This window comes from Crocodylus siamensis, chromosome 2 (genome assembly GCF_052110815.1).
Source record: "Crocodylus siamensis isolate JL-2025a chromosome 2, ASM5211081v1, whole genome shotgun sequence".
Classification (NCBI taxonomy): Eukaryota; Metazoa; Chordata; order Crocodylia; family Crocodylidae; genus Crocodylus; species Crocodylus siamensis.
In genome coordinates, this window is record NC_143396.1 from 109,803,621 (window position 1) to 109,823,171 (window position 19,551).

Sequence of the window (19,551 nt, forward strand, 5' to 3'; positions counted from 1 at the left end):
GAATTGAAAGAGGCTACTAGTGCTCATTTCTTGTATTGATCACAGAAGGAAAGCATACCTTTTGCTTCCTCAGCAAAAACACTGGTTAGTTATTTATGCCACTACAGGCACTTAAAGGGCTTTGCTAGAGGAAAGAAACAAAAAACCTTGGTGAGTATGAAACTTAAACTTTTGATGCATCTATAGTCTTTTGGCAGAAGTGATAAAATTAAGCAGAAATAATAGGTTTATGAAGGTCATATATAACCAGGTGGCATGGCTTTTAGTTAAGCCTAATAACTGTTAGACAATTAAGTGACAGCAGCTAAAGTTAACATACTTAGGTCCTCAGAGTGATATGGTAGGAGGTGAAGCTTTTCCCCAGGCTGGTGGCTTAGTTCTCCCCACTTCCTAGATCTTGCTGAGATGGGCACAGCTGCGTGACCTCTTTCTGTCTAGGCTGCGAAGCCTAACTTCTGGACAACATCCCCCATGAAGCATTTCAAATGGGGGAAACTGGCAAGTTGATATGCCTTGGTTCTCATTTTTAGATGCATCAAAGCCAGCATCATCATGTTTAGACAAAGTATGAAAATGCCCACATGCATCAGAGCAAAGACTTATCAGATGAGTTACACTGAAACAAAAACAAGTAGTCAGGAATTGTTTTTACATACTAGTTCTCATGGCAAAGCAAACATGCTTATCCACTTCTGTTATATATCTACAGTGTACTAAAGGACACTAAGTAGCACTAGCTTTGAATTGAAGCCTAGTGATACAGATTTAAGATAGAGTCAGCTGCCATTATCAAGTGAGAATATAGGCAAGAGACCACCACTGACATTAGGTCCAGTAACAGGATGTTTATTTGGCAACCTGGTATACTCAAATCCATTTCCATGCAGTCACTGCTTTACATACCAAGCAACTAGTTAATAAAGCAGTGTTACAGATTCACAGATTAAGGTCATTTTATATTTGCCCTAACACTGATTTAGTCATTTTATGGTATTAAAAAGTGCTCTACCGAAGTAAAGAAAACAAGAACCTATTTTGATTAGGTGCCAAGACAGACCTACTTACAGGAAGAGTGAAGGACCAATGAACTCGTATCCCTACACCCACAACACATCATAAGTCAAGCCGTGCTGGCCACCTGTACCGTCTTCTTTTAAAGGGGAAGGTGGTGCATTTAGTGGCTGGTCTCTCACCCCCTTATAGTTTACTTTTCCCAGCTGGGTTCTGCTCAAGCTGTACAAGAGCACTGTCATACATTAGCTGTAAATAAACTTTTTATGGAAGCTAACATTTTTAGCAGTAGACCTGTATGGATTTCATATAAAAAAAAAAAAAAAATCATACAGACAAGTTGAACCATTTCCTACACCATAAGGTGAGAAACTTATGACGTAGAGCTCACAGTTTTAGCGGGCTAATGGCAACTTCCAAGTATGTAAAACACAAACTGACAATACTAGAACGTTAGCGATGTTAGAACATAACCCTTAACAATGGACTTCAGTGTTCTCCCATAAAAAAGGCAAGGTTGGAATGCTTCAGTATTTCAGCCAAGTTTTATCTTCCAAGTAGTTTAGATATTTTTGTCCAGCATGACTGCTATTAAAGCCCATTTAGATTTAATCCAAGTCCGAAGCAATACTAGAATGTAGTGTTAGCAAGAGATGCTACAGATACTGTTGTTCAAATGGTTCACTAGAACTTGAGACAAACATGACCACTGCAGAAGTGGGAATTCCCACACTTCACTGCTCTTACTCATTTTATTCCATGTGCCGTTTACTCCGACTCTTTCTTTAATCATTTTAGGATAAAATGTCTAAAGTCTCAGATTAAACAGTCGGTCTGCATGGTTAAGTTTAAAACTTGAATAGAACAGCTTTCTAGAAAAGAGCTCCAGCTAAGTATTTTGAACAAGATTTTTTGCACAAAGGATTTACATTAAAACCCTATAAAAACAAACTTCATAATCTGAAATGAACTTCAGATTGAATCTGAAATGATGATTGGAAGCCTAAAATTTTGAACGAGGTTTAAAACTGTACATCATTTCCTTGGAAGAGTAAATACACGTATTAAAAAAAATATATTAAAAAAAGAAAGATAAACATCAGTCCCTTGATTGTTACAATAGGTTTAGTGTCTCTGGTGGGTCAATGAACGATACTCCATGATACCTGAAGGAGAAAAGAGCAAAAGGTAATTTCATAAGAGCTCCAAAGGGGAATAAGCCGAATGGTTCATTAATTCTGCACTGAGTTACAACTTTGGTGACAGTAGAACCAGAAAGGTATTCAGTGTTGTGGGGTTAGAAGGTCGTTTAATATAGAATCGAAAGAGGAACTGTAACACTTGTCCCCTCCTGTGTAACAGGTCAGCATTTCACCCAGCCATTCTCTACTGCAGTGTTTCCCAACCAGTGTGCCATGGCACAAAAAAAGTGCCATCAGAAATGAACAGGTGCACCATGGAATTTTGCCATGGCCATGAGCTACAATAGGTATGAGGGTGGGGAATCCCTTAGCAGGTCTACTATGGAATTGTTGTTTTTCCTTCTTAATTCAAGTGTGTCTTGGGCTGGAAAAGGTTGGGAAACACTGCTGTACTGGTCTCAACTTCTGGGTGGTGACATTAAGGTAGACACAGACACTAGATCTGTTCTGAATGGGGTTAGTTCATATAAAACAAAAACAACAAAAAAGCCTCCCAAAAATCTCCCAGACCACTCACTGTATGGACATTGGTCATTCCTCTGTGTGCTCTGACAGGCATAAGTATTGGCTCTGCTTACTCAGAGTTAGGTTCACTATACTGGTTAGGCAGTGTGGGACCTTAATGATTAACTGGTTTAGACAGGCATGAATTTCCTTAGATAACAGTCTACTAACCAGGTGCTTACATAGCAACTGTCAGCAGCTTAAGGCTGTAAACTGAATTGACCCAGTTCATGTCAAGGTGGGCAGACACTAAAACCCAGATGCCATTGTTCTTCCTCCGTACCCTCCAAACAGACTGAGGTGCTATCTTGCCCTGCCTTCCGCTAAGGTGGCTTAATACCCAAACCAAGCTAACATGGCTTAAAAACACAGGGGTGGGTCTCCTAAAAATTTTAGAAAGTTTAATATTAATCTGCCCTGGCCTGCCCATCATGCACCCCTTGATTGCTTGCCAAAACTCAGTAAGTGGCCCTCTGCCCAAAATAATTGCCTGCCCCTGCCCTCAACACCTGTTGCAATTACTGGAATATGTAAATAACTCATTTTTTGTAGATACTTACTTTGCACTCTTGTATTTCTCTCTTATGGACTGTTGCGTGTGTTGTGCTGCTTTGAGGTAGGTCTTGTGAAGGTCTATAAGACAAGGCTTGAGGCTTTCAAGTGTATATCCTGTCGTTCTAGACAATGATTCAGGCTAAGGGAAGAAAAGACAATTGGTTTGAAATGTACAGCGTTATCAGTTACCCTAGAGAAAACTTTTTTCCATGCCATTTGAACTGCAGAGACTGTTACTCAAATGGGTTATCTATTCTACCAGGAGATATAGTACAAAGCTTTTGCAGGCTGAAGCTCTACTCTCAACATAAGCAGGTTTTGCAGGAGTTATATTTTGCTAGCCAGGACCTTGTTTAAGGGCAGGTGCTATTTGTTGCATTTGCTTCTATGTAGACTATAAGTCTCAGTTGGCGTAAGTTCTACATACCCAGGTTTGTCCAGCGAGTGTGTAGCTTGCTAGATGAAATGAAGCAGCAGCGATAACTGACGGCAAGTATTGTAGGTATGGGTCAGCATCAATTAGGCTCAACTCCCCCAGATACTGTAACATTTGAAAACAAGTAATACTGTTACACCACATCCATGCAAGACTACAGCATTTGGCATGTTCCTTATAGTTTAAAGCTTCTTCTAGCCACCAGTTTTAGAACCTTCACTATAATGAAGGTATGGAGTTATTCAGCATCTACTCTTGTGGATGAGATTTAAAAAAAAAAAAAAAGTTACAGCAATTGTTAGCTTACTAGTTGTGAGGATGAATTCTACCATTGCGGTCATGCCATTTCTTCATTTACAGACTGCTTCACAGCTATATGCTTTGTTACTGCAGCATCCTTTCCTAGGGATCCATGCAGAGTACCTTTATGATAGGACAGCATGGGGGCTATTTCTCTTTAAAAGCCCTAGGTCCCTGGTGCCCACCACAGGGTTTTGATACAACTTCACTTTGGTCAAAGGTTGATGTACGATGTTTTGTGGTTGTACCAACTCCCTCCCTGGGAACAAATGGTAAGCTTAAACACAACAGCAGTGGATGAACTAGCACGTACTTCACTCTTAAGGCTAAACCAGTATTTCAATACAAGTCCGTACCAGCAATAGGCAGTTGATTTTAGACCATTACTGTAATAGTTCAAGTATAGGCCCTTGGATTGTTGGATCATTGAACATGTACAAAAAAAAATCACCAACTCTAGGTTGGCACATGTGCCTAGAATGAAGCTCCCATGAGGCTCCCCCAATGGCATCGACCCAATTTTGCCTAGCGTCCACACGTCTGCTAATGATAGCTCTTTGAAGTAGTTACCTGTTTTAGTATGGTTTGGGACAATGGCATAAAGCTGTCAGAGTTAACTGTCACCCTACTAATAGTTAGTTACCAAGGTTTTCTACTGGCAAATGCCTCAGAGATACAAAATGCCAACTGCTCCCTCTAGAAATCTAACAGGGATGCAAACTTGAGATTTTAGACCTCCATATTTTCTAGTCATTAAAACTCTTAAGAATGGGTAAGTATTTGTTACCAAGTGGCATTTCCTCCTTTTCCATGGGAAAAGAAACACCCCACCCTACTCTGACATACTAAGATGGCGCTTTCTGATTGGCATTATGCCCAATATGCAGATTCACACTTACCATTGATAAACTTTCAACTTTAGCATTTGCCGGCTGATGCAGAAAGTACTGAGTAAGGAACTGATTTATTGTTGGAGCTGCCAAGTCAAATGACAAGACTTTCAATATTAAGTGCTCCATCCTTAATACTTGCTTCTTAGTATAGGTGTCATCTGTGATATATACGAATTCCGCAACTTCTGGAGGGTAAATTTCTTCAAACTTTCTATCATTAGGAAGTATAAGCAACTTATTACATATACTTAGAAAGAGAAACAGGTCTACCAATCAGTAGTTCTTTCCCTCCCACCCTAGTCCATCATAAGTTAGCAAGATAGGGAGAAAGTTTCCTCAGAGTTCAGATCCACTTGTACATGACTAACTTAGTATTAGGAATAGGTTATACAAGTAGTTAACATTAAGTCCACAGATTAAGTTCCTGTAGGTCTAAGAATCTTAGCAAACCCATAAAAGTTCTAGTATGAACATGATTTCTGTTTCCTTCCACATTTTTGTAGACTGCAGGGCCAAAGACGTTCCAGGTATTATTCTGCAACAGTTCTACACAAGCTCTGCAGACCAAGTCAGAAGCCAGGTACATTAGATACTCAGATTTTATTTATTGGAAAATGACTTCATATTTACTAAAGTGATTTAAAAACCTGACTATAGATATCTTAAGGCTTCTGGTCAAGCAGAGTTTTGAAAGCACACAGCTTTAAGATAATATTTCCCTTCCCCCATATGTCTCTCTCTCTCTCACACACACACACACACACAGCCTCACTTTAAGAGCAATGATGTCAAATTAACTTACGACGCTAGCAGCATAGCTGCAGTACCCACAAGCTGAAGCTTTCCTCTCAGAACAGACATTGAAGAAAGAAATCTATCAATGTAATTTACAGCTAAATGCAGGGTTTCATTCTGTAGTTTATATTCTTCTCCTACTTCCACTAGCCAGTCCACAAGAATAGCTCTCATATTGTTTGTTATGTCAGGCTGTTTCTTCATATAGTTAGATTTAGGCTTGCATTTCACCTGTTAAGAGAATTGTTAGTATATGTGAAATATTAGCACTGACTCTGGCAGAGAAGTTACTTGACCAAAAATGCAACAAGGATGGGAGAACTTAAGAACCACCCTCCACTAACATACAAATTAAATACTTGTACTATACCTAAAGTATAATCCAAATACTGGTGCCCAAGTTCCTTCAGAGTCCATTTTCAAGCCCTTTCTTTTATGTTCAATGCATTTCCAGCCAGGTTTGTTATTCTAGAAGGGCTCAACAGGAAGCTTGCTTTTCTTACCCTTCCCCCACAGTCTGTTCTCCACTTATAAGCTCCTACTTGAGCTGCCACCCCTCCAGGAACCAGGCCCACAAGCCTCACCATCCTGAGCTGAGCTGCCTCGAAAATGTAAATAAAATCATGGCATCTTACCTCCATTTCCCTAATGTATTTATGGATATCATCAATGTAGTCTGGCACATGATTAACATTTACTCTTTCTTCCACATCTTGGATTATAGATATATCCATAATACTTGGAGAATCTAAGTGCAAGACAGTAGTCATATTAAACCTACAGAAGTTCTCAGACAGCATTGAGCAGAACAATTATGTTTGTGACACAGGACCTACTTTTTTTTTTTTTTTTTTAAAAGCATTTTGCCTTTTTTGAGGCACCTAGGCTGCACCAAGAACAGAGAGATATTGTGAAGGGCTTTTTCATCTAGGGGGTGGGAAAAAGAAAGAAAAATTGGAAGACACTTCATACTAGCATGGTAAGCTATATTCATAGGAGTATAGACCTTTACTCTTAAGTGGAACCTGCAAGTCAGGGGACAGCCTGATGTTAGCATGTATTTAAGCTGAAGCCACAAAAATTAAGCAACTGAGACATCTTCTGCCAGAATTTTTTAATTGAGCAGACTGTTGGATTTCTCTTGCCTTATGATATTTTAGTGTCTACCTGAGCTACCCTAATTTACTAGTCGACTTGCCAGAACCATTTAGTATTTGCACAAATGGAAGTTTCCAGTGTGTATTCTAGTTTCTGCAACTTGCACTAGGTCTTTAAAGCCTTTCAGAGTTCGAAGCTGAGCTGTTACAGCCAGACCCTGGAGTTACAAGGTTGAGAGTTCAAGAGTTCCAGTGGCTCATAAGTAACAGAAGCAAAAAGAGTGAGGAAATTCATGGGAAAGCAGATGGGTAAGGCACAGGGAATGGACATCTGGCTGTTTCAGGGATTCAAAGCTTGTAAGTTACAGGCTAAAGGAACTGCTGGACTCAGGGAATCCCCAGAGCTGGTCTAAGAGTCCTATGCAGATGCACAAGCAGCATTTTCATAAGTTGGCTTTTCATAAGACACCAATGGAGAACAATGACTTTAGGGACATTTGGAATATCAGTTCAAAAGAGGAGATGTAGGTTGTAGAACAGAAGAAACGTTAAGGGCTGTCCAATAGGCTACCTACAGAAGCTGTGGAATATTTATCCTTGGAGTTTCCAAGAGCTGGTTGGACTGATACTTGGCTTGGCCCAGTGCTCACCCATGGAGGACAGCCAATTTGCTGCAGGATCTGGGGCAGAAGTTCGAGATCTTGCTCTATCCTAAACCAATTAAGTCTAATACAACATCTATCCAGGTCTTAGACCAGGTTCCACCATTTTGAAACCGGTTTACACTTGCTAAACTTCTGCCTGTTACAGCTTTAAGTTGTTGTCTGATCACTTGTACCAGTTTACGTGCAATGTCTGTACCTCGTCTTATAGGCCAAATAAGATATTTAGGGGGCAGGGCAAAGGAAGCAGGGAAAAGAGAAAGTGAAAGCAAGCTTTTGTGAACCCAAGTTCATGTCATCAGATGCTGTCATAGGGTGCTTTAGAGGGATGGTTTTGGCTGGAGCAAAGGACATGGTGAAGCCCCTTCAAGCCCTAGTTCCCTGTAGGTACCTACACACAAGTGTAGAGGCTGCTCCAACATGCAGTTGAGTCTGCTGGAGTACAGCAACTGCTGTACCCCTCAGTATCCACCGAGTGCTCCAGCAGCCTCCTGCATCTCATGCATGTGCAGGGACACTGATACAGGTGCTTTGAATTCAAGTGCCCCTGCTGCCATTAAGTGCAGGAACACTGATACATGGAAGTTTTGAGAGCCGCTCTAACTAAAGCACCACAGAGCCACATAAAGTGCAGCTCCCCCAGCACATGAAGATTAAGGTCCTAGGGCTCTTCTGCATCTAGGATGGTCTGAGAGGGTTTAATCACGGTAGCCTGAAGTCAGGACAGATCTGCACCTGCACAGCCCAAGAACGAGAACAGGAGTGCAAGTGAGCCAGGGCAGGAACTTTTGTGAACCCAAGTCTGCTTCCCCAGATGCCATCCTAGAACCATGGAGAGAGGGACGGTCCTGCCTGGAGCAGGGGGCTACACGCCTGGGCTGGAGGGAATGCGGTTCCTGCCCCCTCCCGTCCTGGGTGGGCACCCCCTACTCTGACCTGCACCTGGGGAGAGGATAGGCAGGGTCCGAGAGGGGGCGCCAGCCAGAGCCAGACTTCCACAAGCCAAGTGCCCTTTCCTCGGGGGCAGCAGCTTCCCCCGCCCCCAGCACCTGCTTGGGGAGGAGGAGGAGGTGCCGCCCCGCCTCGCACTCACCGCAGCTGAGGTCCATGGCGCTGTCGAGCGGCGCCAGCGGCTTCCTGTTGGCGGGGAGCCCCGCGGCGGGCAGTGCGGGCCCGGCGCGCTTGGCGGCCCCCACCCGGCATCGCCGCCCGCCGTCCGGCTCGTCCACGTGCACGGCGAAGGGCTGCGGGGCGCGGGCCGCCCGGGCCCCGCCATCGCCCGCGCGCGCCGGGCCCGCCGCCGCCGCGACCGCCTGCGGGAGCAACGCACGTTAGCGCCGGCCGTCACCACCACCCCCACAGCCCCCCCGCCCCGTGGCGCCCCACTTGCCTGCGGGCGCGGGCGGTTGTCGCGCAGCACCCCCAGCACCGGGCGGCCGCGGGGCACGGCGGGCGGCGGCGCCTTGCCCACGGGCGGCACGTTCTCCTGCTCCAGCTCCGGGTCCAGCTCGTCCAGCATCCTGCTGCAGGTGGGAGGCGCTGGGGCGCCGCGCGGCCTCGTCCGGAGCGCGCCCGGCCGCCGCCGCCCGCTCCGCCGCCGCGTTCAAGGAGCCCGCGACTCTTGAATCCGCCAATGAGGGAGAGGGGGTGGGGCTAACCAGGCGCCGGCTATGACGCGACCCGACGGGAGCCGCCGAGAGTCAAGCGAGCCCGAAAAGTGAGCGGAGCCTGCAAGAGCGGCGCCGTAGCTCCACCCACGGCGGGTTCGTAGTGCTGGGGCCCCGCCCCCAGGTGCCTGCGTCACTGGTCATCTGCAGCTCGAGGCCCGGGACCGCAGCCCTGGAGTCTCGGCTCGAGCGTGCAGCATCCCGGCTTGCTCATCGCCCTGGCCCTGCCAGACCCCCTCTCAGGGTCGGAGACGCGGTGTTGCCGGTCTACGAGCATTACTGCATTTGTGCCATAACTTCTATCACTACCACGCAGGAGTGTGGGATAATGTTTGAGGCGGCTAATTAATGATGCATACGTAAAACCAGGGACTTTTAACTGGCTTTTAGCGGTTCGGTGTTTTGTTTTGGTTTTATTTTGGGGGACGGGTTAATGTCCCAGGTCTAATTAGCCAGCTTAGTTCTGAAGCCTATAAATCATTCCAAAATCGTATGTCAGCATCTTTTTTTTTTTTTGGGGGGGGGGAGTTTCATGTTCCAAGCCAAATCAATTTCAAATCCGTGAGTCAGTCCAGAACCAGAAGCAGCCCCACTACAGGCAAACATCCTCCACCTGCACCTGGGGCTTCAGATGTTCCCAAAACCTTTGGCAGGCATCCTACTTGCAGGCCCAAGCCCAGAGGCTTGGGGTTCGGATGCCCCCAAGTTTCACTTGTCTTCAGCTGTAAGGCCCTTGGAGCAAGCAAGGAAGGAGACTCCCATTTCCATAAACTGGTCTTAAATCCACTGCAACTCAGTGGATACTGAACCATGCCAGAAGATCAGTTCTCCTGGGGTACGGTTCAAGAAAACTGTCTTCACGGACACAGATGCATGGTATTTTCCCTGACAGGTTAAGAAGCCCCTGCACTTGGTCTAAGCCTTTAAGAGGCCTCTAGGTTTGCTGTCAGTACTTCCTAAGACATCTCAAAATAAAGAGATGCTTAAACTTTGACACAGTTCTCACTGGTTACTTACTATGATCAATATAAAGTAAGACTCATTTGCATACTCGTTTGCACATTTTTTTCAGTGAATGATAGTTTTTCAGCAAATGCAATAATTTTGAGCTTCTAATGTGATCATTTCATATTTAAGACCTGGCAGTGCTGCTGCAACACCACCTCAGCAGACTATGGCCCAGGGCTGTAAGCCTACCAGCCATATGTCACTGATACCTGTGGCTGCTCATCCACTAGCACTTACACTGGGGACCCAGAACTAACCTGAGAGGCATCTGTTGCTTCCCTCCCCCCTCCAGTGACACATGGCTTTGTTACAACAGCACAGAGCTTTGTAACCCTTCACCCCAGGGAGGGCTACGCCAACATCCTTCCCCAGGCTTCTCCATACTAAGAAATCTCAGGCCTTGACTGATATGATGAATGGTGTATTTTAGATCATAAATCATGAGGAATAGGATCTTTAAAAAAACCCAAACATGTTTGTAAAGATCAGGACACTTTGGAGATTACTGTTTTGAAATCTACAGGGATATTGGAGTATGCTAGAGAGACTATGCTAGAGGAACATTAGATGGTAGGTTAGAGAACCATTAAAAACATTAAATGTTAACCTAGTGCTTGTGTGAAAGGTAATGAACTAATCATTTGCAAACAGAAGTCTTTTTTAAGGAAATTTTTCACATCCCAAGTCAAATTAGCCAGATCAGGTCCAAATTCATTTGAATTGTGCAAGAGCCATATGTGGCCCTGTTACCGGTAAGAATCCTCCACCTCAGCCTGGGGCTTCAGATACTTCCAAATCCGTTGGCAGGCATCCTACGTGCAGGCCCAAGTCTGGAGCTCTAAGCAATCTTACAGCTCTTTCATACAGCAACCAACTTTTAGATGCTAACGACCTTTGTTTGCTGCTGATTAGGGCTGGATCTGGAAAGATTTAGAGCCCAAACTATAAACAAGGGTTTACAGTCACAAAATGACTTGGATTCTGTCACATTTGCACTGCCTCTCCTTCTAGTGGCTAGTACAGTTGATTCTCAACCTTTTTAGACTCAAGGTACCTCTCAGAAAAGGCCAGCTCTTAGTATTTACTCACTTATTTTTACTTTGGAAAAACAATTGGACAATCCTTCTGTTGCAGAGCAATCAGAAAGACTACAACAGGTCAGAATTCTTCTAGCACTATTGACTCCTGTTTGAAATCTCTGGGTTTAGGCTGTGAATTGTGTTTGCAGACCTAACAGTGCTAACACCCTTAAACATCTGAGTACCTAGGAAATGTTTTAGTTGCCTCCAGGGCTAGGTGGTAGTTGAGCAAGTTGTGACCATCTAAACTTTGGATGTGGGCACCTAATGTTCTTCTGTGGATCTAGCTCAAAACTTATACAAACTTCAAAGGGTCAAGTCCTTTCCCTCCTTTGATGTTTTACCATTCATTCCCAGTGACAGCAACCAGAGTTAAAGCATTACAGATTTGATCTTGGAAGCTGCTGATGACTTTGGCCCACCCAACAAAAGACTATTCATCCCTAGCGAACAAAGCATTTAGACAGGTACATATATTTCACTGCCTTCAAATGCAAACACATACTTGAGTGCTTTGCTCAATGGCGGTGAACTTTAGTACATGCATTAAAGCTGCAATTCAGCAAAACGTAACTATTTTTCAAGATCAGAGTTTGGGTGTTTCACACTTTGAAGGATCATGTTCTTCTGCTTTGTGTGAAGACTGAAGGGATATACCATTACAGACAACAGGCTATTGCCAATTCCATTACTACCAGCTCCACAAACTGGCTGTCTTCTTTTGCTGGGAGGGAAGTGCACAATAATTTCAGTTCGTATTTCTGTGCCTCTTTATTTAAACATAACCATAATTAATTGCAAGAAAAAAGGATCTATTTTCTGCTAGATCAAAAGCCAACTACTCTACAGACACATGTAAGCTGAGCTTCCTTGTCCAACACAATTTAGATTACATAAAGATCAAACACAATGCATTTTTTCTATGACGGTAATGAAATAAGAGCATAGTTCAGAGCCCTGCAAATTATACTGTCAAACCTAAGTGTTAAGATGAATCATACTGGATGGTAGATCTTACGGGAAAATCCAAATGCAGTGAGCTGTGGTGTTGGAAACTATAGATCAGGTCTGACCATCCTTTCCGCAGCTGGGGGCTGAACACTCTGTGGGCTGCACTAGAGGCCACATCAGCAGTGCTGCTACTGCACTGTGCTCCAATACCTCGCCCCCATGCATCCTCCTTCACTGCTGCACTGGGTGCATGCCCCCTCCCTCACTGCTGCACTATGCAAACTTGTGGCCACAGACTCCTACACTGCCCTGCTCCCTGGGGCAAAAGCAGGCAACAAAAGGTGGAGGACGGAGGGGAAGCCTGGAGACTGGTAGCTATTGAAGCCGGAACGATGTGGGGAGCACCAGTGAGGCAGGAGCCGATGGACCACAACTTAATCTCTTGCAGGTCACATGTGGCCCATGGTCCAGCTGCTGGACAGCCCTGCTGTAGGCAATATAATTCCTTCGTGGACTCAAACTCTACAATAACTTCAATGCCCCATCCCTGTCTAATGCTCATTACAGGATCAGCACTCTTGACAGTACTGAGCCCAAAGCACTGATGGATAGCATCTGATACCTTCCAGATGAGCAGCCCAGATTACGAGTCATAAAAGATTCGATATCAACTACCCTTGAGATCTCTTGTTTTGTGAGAACATAACTGGACTCTTCCATCTTGGGAGTGAGTTTCAATGCAGGCACAACTATTTTGTTTATAGAAGTCTTGCAAGATAATCAGTTAATCATTTTCTATTTGGCTCTTGAACTATTCCTTTTCCCAGAATGTAGGGCACAAGGATAATAATAAACAGTGAACAAAACAAAAGTAAAAGATCCTAGCATTCTGGCATTTGAAAAATACTAAGGTTGAATTCACCTTTTTTAGAACTGATTGGGTTTTACTATGTATATTACAGAAGAGTAAAGACATTTTAAATGCTATACAACACCCCAACTGCCTTGGCAGGGATATTTCCCCTTCAAATTTATTCCAGTTATCAGAAAACGTCACCAACTAAACAACTGGAAATAGTTTATTTGTTTTTTAAATCCCAAGATCAATTCAAAATTAAAGAACTGTGAAGCATGTTTTTGTTTTCTCATCATTTGGTACAAACTGCCAGGACACTATATAATTGTTTACTGCTTTGTTACACTCAATCAATTGAACTCCACTCCTACCAAGCTTTGTGCTTGTACTAATAGGATTTATTAACACAAGCTGGGAACAGCTAGGGCCTTGCTTTTGTATCAGTGGGTGTTTCATAAAAACAGCAGGGAAGACTGAAAAGAAAAATCTGACAAACAAACTATTGTGACATGGACAATCGGGAAGGTGCTGAGGCTCTATTTCTTTTCCTCTTCTATCTGAGGGGCGGCCTGACTGTGCAGTTGAGTGGTTACAACACTCACCAGCAAGGGAAGAGATCTCATCTGTTGCTCAAACTGGACAGCACCTAAGAGAATACTGGCATTTTACTTTTCTGCCTTCCATGACCAGTGATGTTTAAGCCGCACCATATCAAAAGCCAGTGTAGCAGAGTACTTTGACTTGCCTGAAGAGTGGGTTTGCAGAAAAGTTGCTTCCTTTGGGTCTAGCACACAGCACAAAACCAGTAACATTAGGGTCATATTTTCAAGTTTTCTTTGCAAACATGAGGATGGAATCTAAACTTTAATTTAAAACAAAAACAAAAACTCTGTTTCTGGCATGACCAGGTAATGCTAGGAGGCAGGCTTAGTTTATCATCTCTGTATCATCAATATAGTCCATAACTATTGGTTATTTGAAAATGTGTACATTAAAATGCAGTATTACTCACTGATGAAATGTTTCTCTCTGTCTGATGCTGTACAGGACAAAAGATACTATTCCCTGCTTGAGCGGGCTTAACCCCAAACAAGATAAACAGAAATGCCTTTTCACAACATTTTTAGAAAGCACAAGAGATACTATTTTTACTAAAATATATTAATGTTTTTGGACTTTGTAGTAGAGAGTTTTGAGGAGGGACTGGGAAGAGGGTGAGTGCATGATGAATTGTGACAGCAAAAATTTCAGGTATATGAGTACTAGGAGGAAATTTAATTAAATCCAATGTAAAGAGCATATATGCCCAAGTGTTTGTGTAGCCTCAAAAATTGTAAACTCACCCAAACAGATTATACATGGAAGAGAATGAAACTATACATGTAATTACCCTTTAAGGACAGGAGTCACTTTTTCATTTCCTATATACGCAATTGTCTATACTACACACAAAATTTACAATATTGTACCATTTTTGGTATACAGTAAGCAAAATGTGCTATGGCTATACATTCAATTAAGCTCCCAATACATTTAAAATAAAATAGATCCCAAGAAAGACTACTTTCTGTTGAACTCTTACTTACAACTGTGGAATCTTTTTCCATGTCCTGTTTGACTAGGTTAAAAAATTTTATAAAAAGGATTTTGAATATTTGCAACTATAAAATTTTGGGTTTTTTTTAGCTATTTATGATCAGCACTAAAGTAAATATAATATTCTGTATATGCATTTAACATAAGCAACGTATGTTACATCTATTGTCTTCAGCTGGATTGCAAGAGTTTAAATAAATACTAGAAATGGGAATCAACTAAAGAAATAGTAACGCACAAAAAAGATAAAGTATATAAAAGACAAATCAGGATGTAGTTGAAACATTTTTAAATTCAAGATCTTAAATATCAGGTGTTCCTGTTTCACATCACTACTGTTTTCCTTAACAGGCTCATACCTCTTTTTACCATTTCTCCCAATTTAGGTAGCAGCATCAAAGAAAGCAATCAATGCATTTTGGTCATAGCTGTCCAGAATTTCCAGAAGAAGAGGAACTTTGCTTTTCACATTGGTGCCTTTAAATTTAAATTTATCTATGAAGAGATCTGTAATCATACCTGCAAAAGCAATGTTAAAATTTCAAGGTTAATTCTTTGCTTTACTACTAACGCTCAAAAAACCCCAAAACCTCATATTTGTTACATTATAATTGATTTTTGTTTAGAACAAAATTCTTTTCTTTTAAAACAGTACACTTTAAGAACTAGTTTACAATTAAATAACCCAAATCCTTACAGTGACTTTATTCTATGTGGCAACGTGCCTAACTTGTGAAAAATGCTCTCCAGGCATAAAGATAAATGTTTTAATAGGAGAATATTTTTAAACATGTTATATAACTCTCAGTCTATGCATATAGGTCTGTTTAAGCCTATATGTGTCATACTTGCAGACTGTCTGCCCTGAAAGGAGCTTCTTATTTTATAGACTTAAAGTCAGAGATATAAAAATTCCACTTAAAATGAACACTTCATGGTTTTAAGGCAGCTAAGGCACCTACATGTATGGTAAAGATTATTTACATTTTTTTCTCTAATATATTGTCACTAACAGTTTATCTATCAGCACATTTATTGCTATGCTATTCTTTATTAGCATAATCAGACTGTAATTAGTTATCTCATTTGTATTTCCATTATGCCTTTCACTTTCGACTTCTAGTGCAAGTCCATGACTCAGGTCCCAGTTTGAGACAGGTGCTCAAAAGCGTTTCTATTCAAGCCAAGTCTTATCTATATGTTTTTATGCAAACTGGAGTGAGTCCAGAGGGGGGCAAGTATTTTAAGAAACACAGCGTATGAAAAAGATGGAATTAATTTGATTTATTTATTGTAAAATATGAAAAATAAGGGCACAGCCATGATACTCTTCCAATATGTAAAGAAGTCTGTTATATCTCAGTGAACTAGGAATGACCAGTTTAATTTGCAGCAAAGCAGATCTAGATTAGATATTATTATTAGAAGTCTTTTTCTAAGAATAGTTATCCACTGCGGTAGGCTACTTCAGAGACTCTCTCTGTTAGAGGTTCTTAAGGACAGTCAAACAAAACATGTCTGGGATGACCCAGAGGTACTTAACCCTGATTCAAAAGAAAGGGCTGGAATAGAAAGCTTCAGGCCTCTTCCAGCCTCAATTTCTGTGCTTTGAATCCTACCATTTCAAAGGAAATAAAACTTTCCTAAAACTAAAATACATTTAAGTACTGCAAAATTCTTTTGAGAAAAGAAGAGCTCAACATGTAGAGCGGGGTGGGCAAAATATGGCCCGCCAGGCCATTCTATCCAGCCTGCGGGGCCCTTAAAAGACTTAGAAAATTAATATTTATCTGCCCTGGGCTGCCTGTCATGTGGCCCTCACTGGCTGGCCAAAACTCAGTAAGCAGCCCTCTGCCCAAAAGAACTGCCCACCCCGATGTAAAGGAAAGAAGAAACCTCAGAAAGAGCCCCACAACACATTCAGGACTGTTAGATATAAACTTCACATGCATAAAGGGACTGTCCCTCAAAGAACTAGGCTCTACAGCAGATGTTCAATGAGCTGATGCCTCACTCAGCACAAATTTGTTGTCTCACAAGACAGATGCCTGCCGATCTATCCTGCTTATCCCTGCATTGGGGACATAAAAGAGCTGGGCCATCTCCCTGTGACATTAAATAAAAAAGTGTATAAACCCCTTGAAATAATGCAAATTCTGAATTTTTAGTAGCATGTCACTGATATTGAAACAAACAGTTACCATGGTTCTCTGCTGAACACTTCTTACATTTTTAAAGAGTAATAATATCAACCTGCAGTATTAATATGTATCTAAGTGCATACTTTGATTGCTTTACTTTACAGCTATTATCAAATTAAGCTGAAAGTAAAAGATAATGAATAGCTTTACAGGCATACAAGCATTTACACTAGCCCCTACTGAAACCTACACTTACTTAATTGTACTCCTCTACCAATGTATTGTTACTAAAACTCAGTAACATCATACTCTCCCTCTGGCCGTTCCTATTTGCAGTGTCAATAAAAATAAGATTCTGGCTAAAGACAGGAAAGCAGCATTTATGAACAAACCATAAAGTCTCTCAAGATGTGCAGGTTGTTTCTTGTATTCCTCCAGCAGGTGGTCCGCTTCCTCTAAAATGCAACAATATTCTGGTATCAGGAAGTCCATGTTTCCCTCATGAACCTGCAACTCCTTAAACAGATTTTGAAATGTTGAAAAAATTAGAAGGCATCAACTCAAAAAGTAATAAACATGGAGTTTAGATGAGAGGAGGTAATATGTAGAGGTGAAATAATTCTCCAAAACTGTTCTTGCTAAGCGTAGACGTATATCATCTTCCTCACCCCATTGATTTCCAAATGACACCTCCTACTTTTAACACTGGTTTTATAAAAATGTGATATCCCAGTTTCTATTTCTGAACACTAGTTGAATACAGTTCATCAGGATCATTTCTTTACTAGCTGAAGGCTCGGTGTTGTGCAATGTTCTTTTTATACAAACTCAATCTGATTTTTCATGTCTTCCTGGGAACTCAAGAATATGGAATAGACATTGTTATCTGAAAACAAATCCTGCTCAGGTTCTGTGGCTATGTTTGACTGAGGGCCTTTAATTAAAAAAACCCAACATCCACCACCCCACCCCACCAAAACCCACCATTTGGTTACCTCATTTACAATATAACAGATGAAAAAATAATCAACTGAACAAACATTTGACATCACAACCAACAGGTTATTTGGGTTGGCTTAAAAAAAAAAATAAATCAGCTTGTGTTTGGCACTTATTGGCCACATCTACACAAGGTGCTACTGTGCAGTTGTTACTGTCCATTTATTTACTACTTGTTTATACAAGTAGTAAATAAATTCGCAGGAACCCGAGTTACTGAGCAGTAGCACTGGTGAACGCCTTTTTTGTGACACTACTGTGCAGTGGCCTAATACTACTGTGCAGTAGCATCGCGATTTTTGCCTTGCGATGCTACTGCGCAGTACTATTGGGCTACTGTGCAGTCAAAGTCTCATGCAGACACACCCACTGAGGTGCAAAACTGAATCTCACAATTTAGAAAACATAGTAAGCTGGGAACTGATCTTGCCAATTATCAAAGTGTCAGTTTATTTTGTCCTCACCAATCAATGAGAATATCTGAAATTTTAGACAGCTCCAACTCACCATGCTTTAAACCTCAATTTTATTCAGTAAAATTTATTTTCTACAAGGTTTTTTTTTTTGCAAAAAACGTGTTTCACATTAATCCCATGCTACCATTACTATGCAAGAGTGATGCCTACTGTGGAAGGGGGATCACTGAAAGTGGCACTGCCAAGCTGTGCATTTAATTTTCTGTGATTTCTATATCAAATGTGCACTGGGGATCTGAGAACAAAGCTAGACTGTCTTTCTTGAGCATTATCACTTGAGTTGCCAGTTAGGTCCAAATTTATATTTCAAAATGAACATTAGGTATTTGGAGGTATAAATTACAGATTTCATAGACATTAGGGCTGGAAGGGATCTCAGAAGATCAAGTCCAGCCCCCTGCCCCAGGGGCAGGAAGTCAGCTGGGGTCAAAGGATCCCAGCAAGATAAACATCCAAATGTCTCTTCAAGGAGTCCAGAGTAGGTGCTTGCACCACTTCTGGCGGCAGTCTGTTCCAGGTCTTGGGGGTTTGGACAGTAAAGAAGTTCTTCCTTATGTCCAACCTTAAACAGTCTTGGAGGAGTTAGTGACCGTTTGAACTTGTCATCCCTTGGGGTGCTCTGGTGAGCAGGCGTTCCCCCAGATCCTTATATATTTATAGACAGCCACCAGGTCCCCCTAAGCCTGAGCTTTTCCAGGCTGAAGAGTTCCATGGCTCTCAGCCTCTCATCATAAGGCCTGTTCTCCTGCCCTCTGATCATGCGCGTGGCTCTCCTCTGGACTCTCTCAAACTTCTCCACATCCTTTTTAAATTGTGGAGCCCAGAGTCAGATGTACTCCAGCTGCGGCCTCACCAAGGCCTAGTACAGCAGGATGATGACATCTTGGGATTTGCTTGAGAAGCATCTATGGATGCAAGCCAGAGTTTTGCTTGCTTTACCAGCTGCGACATCGTGTTGGTGGCTCATATTCATCTTGTGGTCAATCATGACCCCCAAGTCCCTTTCAGCTGTGGTGCTAGCAAGCATAGCACTGGCAAGCTTATAAGTGTGCTGTGGGGTTTTTTTCCCTAAGGTGGAGAACCTTGCATTTTTCGGTGTTGAACACTGTGCCCGTCTGGCCTCGAACATCCGGTCACATGCTGCTCGGGCACAGATGTTCAGTGGTGTTCGTCTGTCCATTCCTGATGTTCTCCTGAGTGGATGTCTCTCTCCAGAGTAGTTGCTCCCCAATCTTGCCTGTCACGACTTTGGATCTTGTTCCAGTGGTGGGTGTCCAACTACCGGGTGTCACTCGACTATGGGATGTCTGTCTGGCGATCTTC

General features: G+C 42.4%; 2 protein-coding genes across 5 annotated transcripts in view; both read right to left on the reverse strand.

The window, feature by feature from the left end:
- Window positions 1-830: 830 nt before the first annotated feature.
- On the reverse strand, window positions 831-9,448 carry CCNA2 (cyclin A2). The gene is made up of 8 exons (XM_090036583.1): window positions 8,846-9,448; window positions 8,549-8,768; window positions 6,332-6,444; window positions 5,704-5,927; window positions 4,908-5,112; window positions 3,700-3,813; window positions 3,278-3,411; window positions 831-2,177 (listed from the first exon to the last, which is right to left on the reverse strand). Exons 1-8 carry the CDS (start codon window positions 8,972-8,974, stop codon window positions 2,126-2,128), a joined length of 1,191 nt encoding a protein of 396 aa, XP_089892709.1. The 5' UTR covers window positions 8,975-9,448; the 3' UTR covers window positions 831-2,125.
- A 2,488-nt stretch (window positions 9,449-11,936) lies between these two features.
- BBS7 (Bardet-Biedl syndrome 7) overlaps window positions 11,937-19,551 on the reverse strand; it is a 51,832-nt gene continuing 44,217 nt past the window's right edge. For 3 of the 4 annotated variants that reach the window (XM_090036579.1, XM_090036580.1, XM_090036581.1), the window contains exons 18-19: window positions 17,146-17,269; window positions 11,938-15,131 (exon numbers count right to left, since the gene is read on the reverse strand). In XM_090036579.1, the coding sequence (XP_089892705.1) occupies window positions 14,995-15,131; window positions 17,146-17,269 (261 nt within the window). In that variant the 3' untranslated portion in view covers window positions 11,938-14,994. Of the gene's footprint in view, window positions 15,132-17,145; window positions 17,270-19,551 lie in introns of all 4 variants that reach the window. The other variant, XM_090036578.1, reaches the window with a different exon arrangement.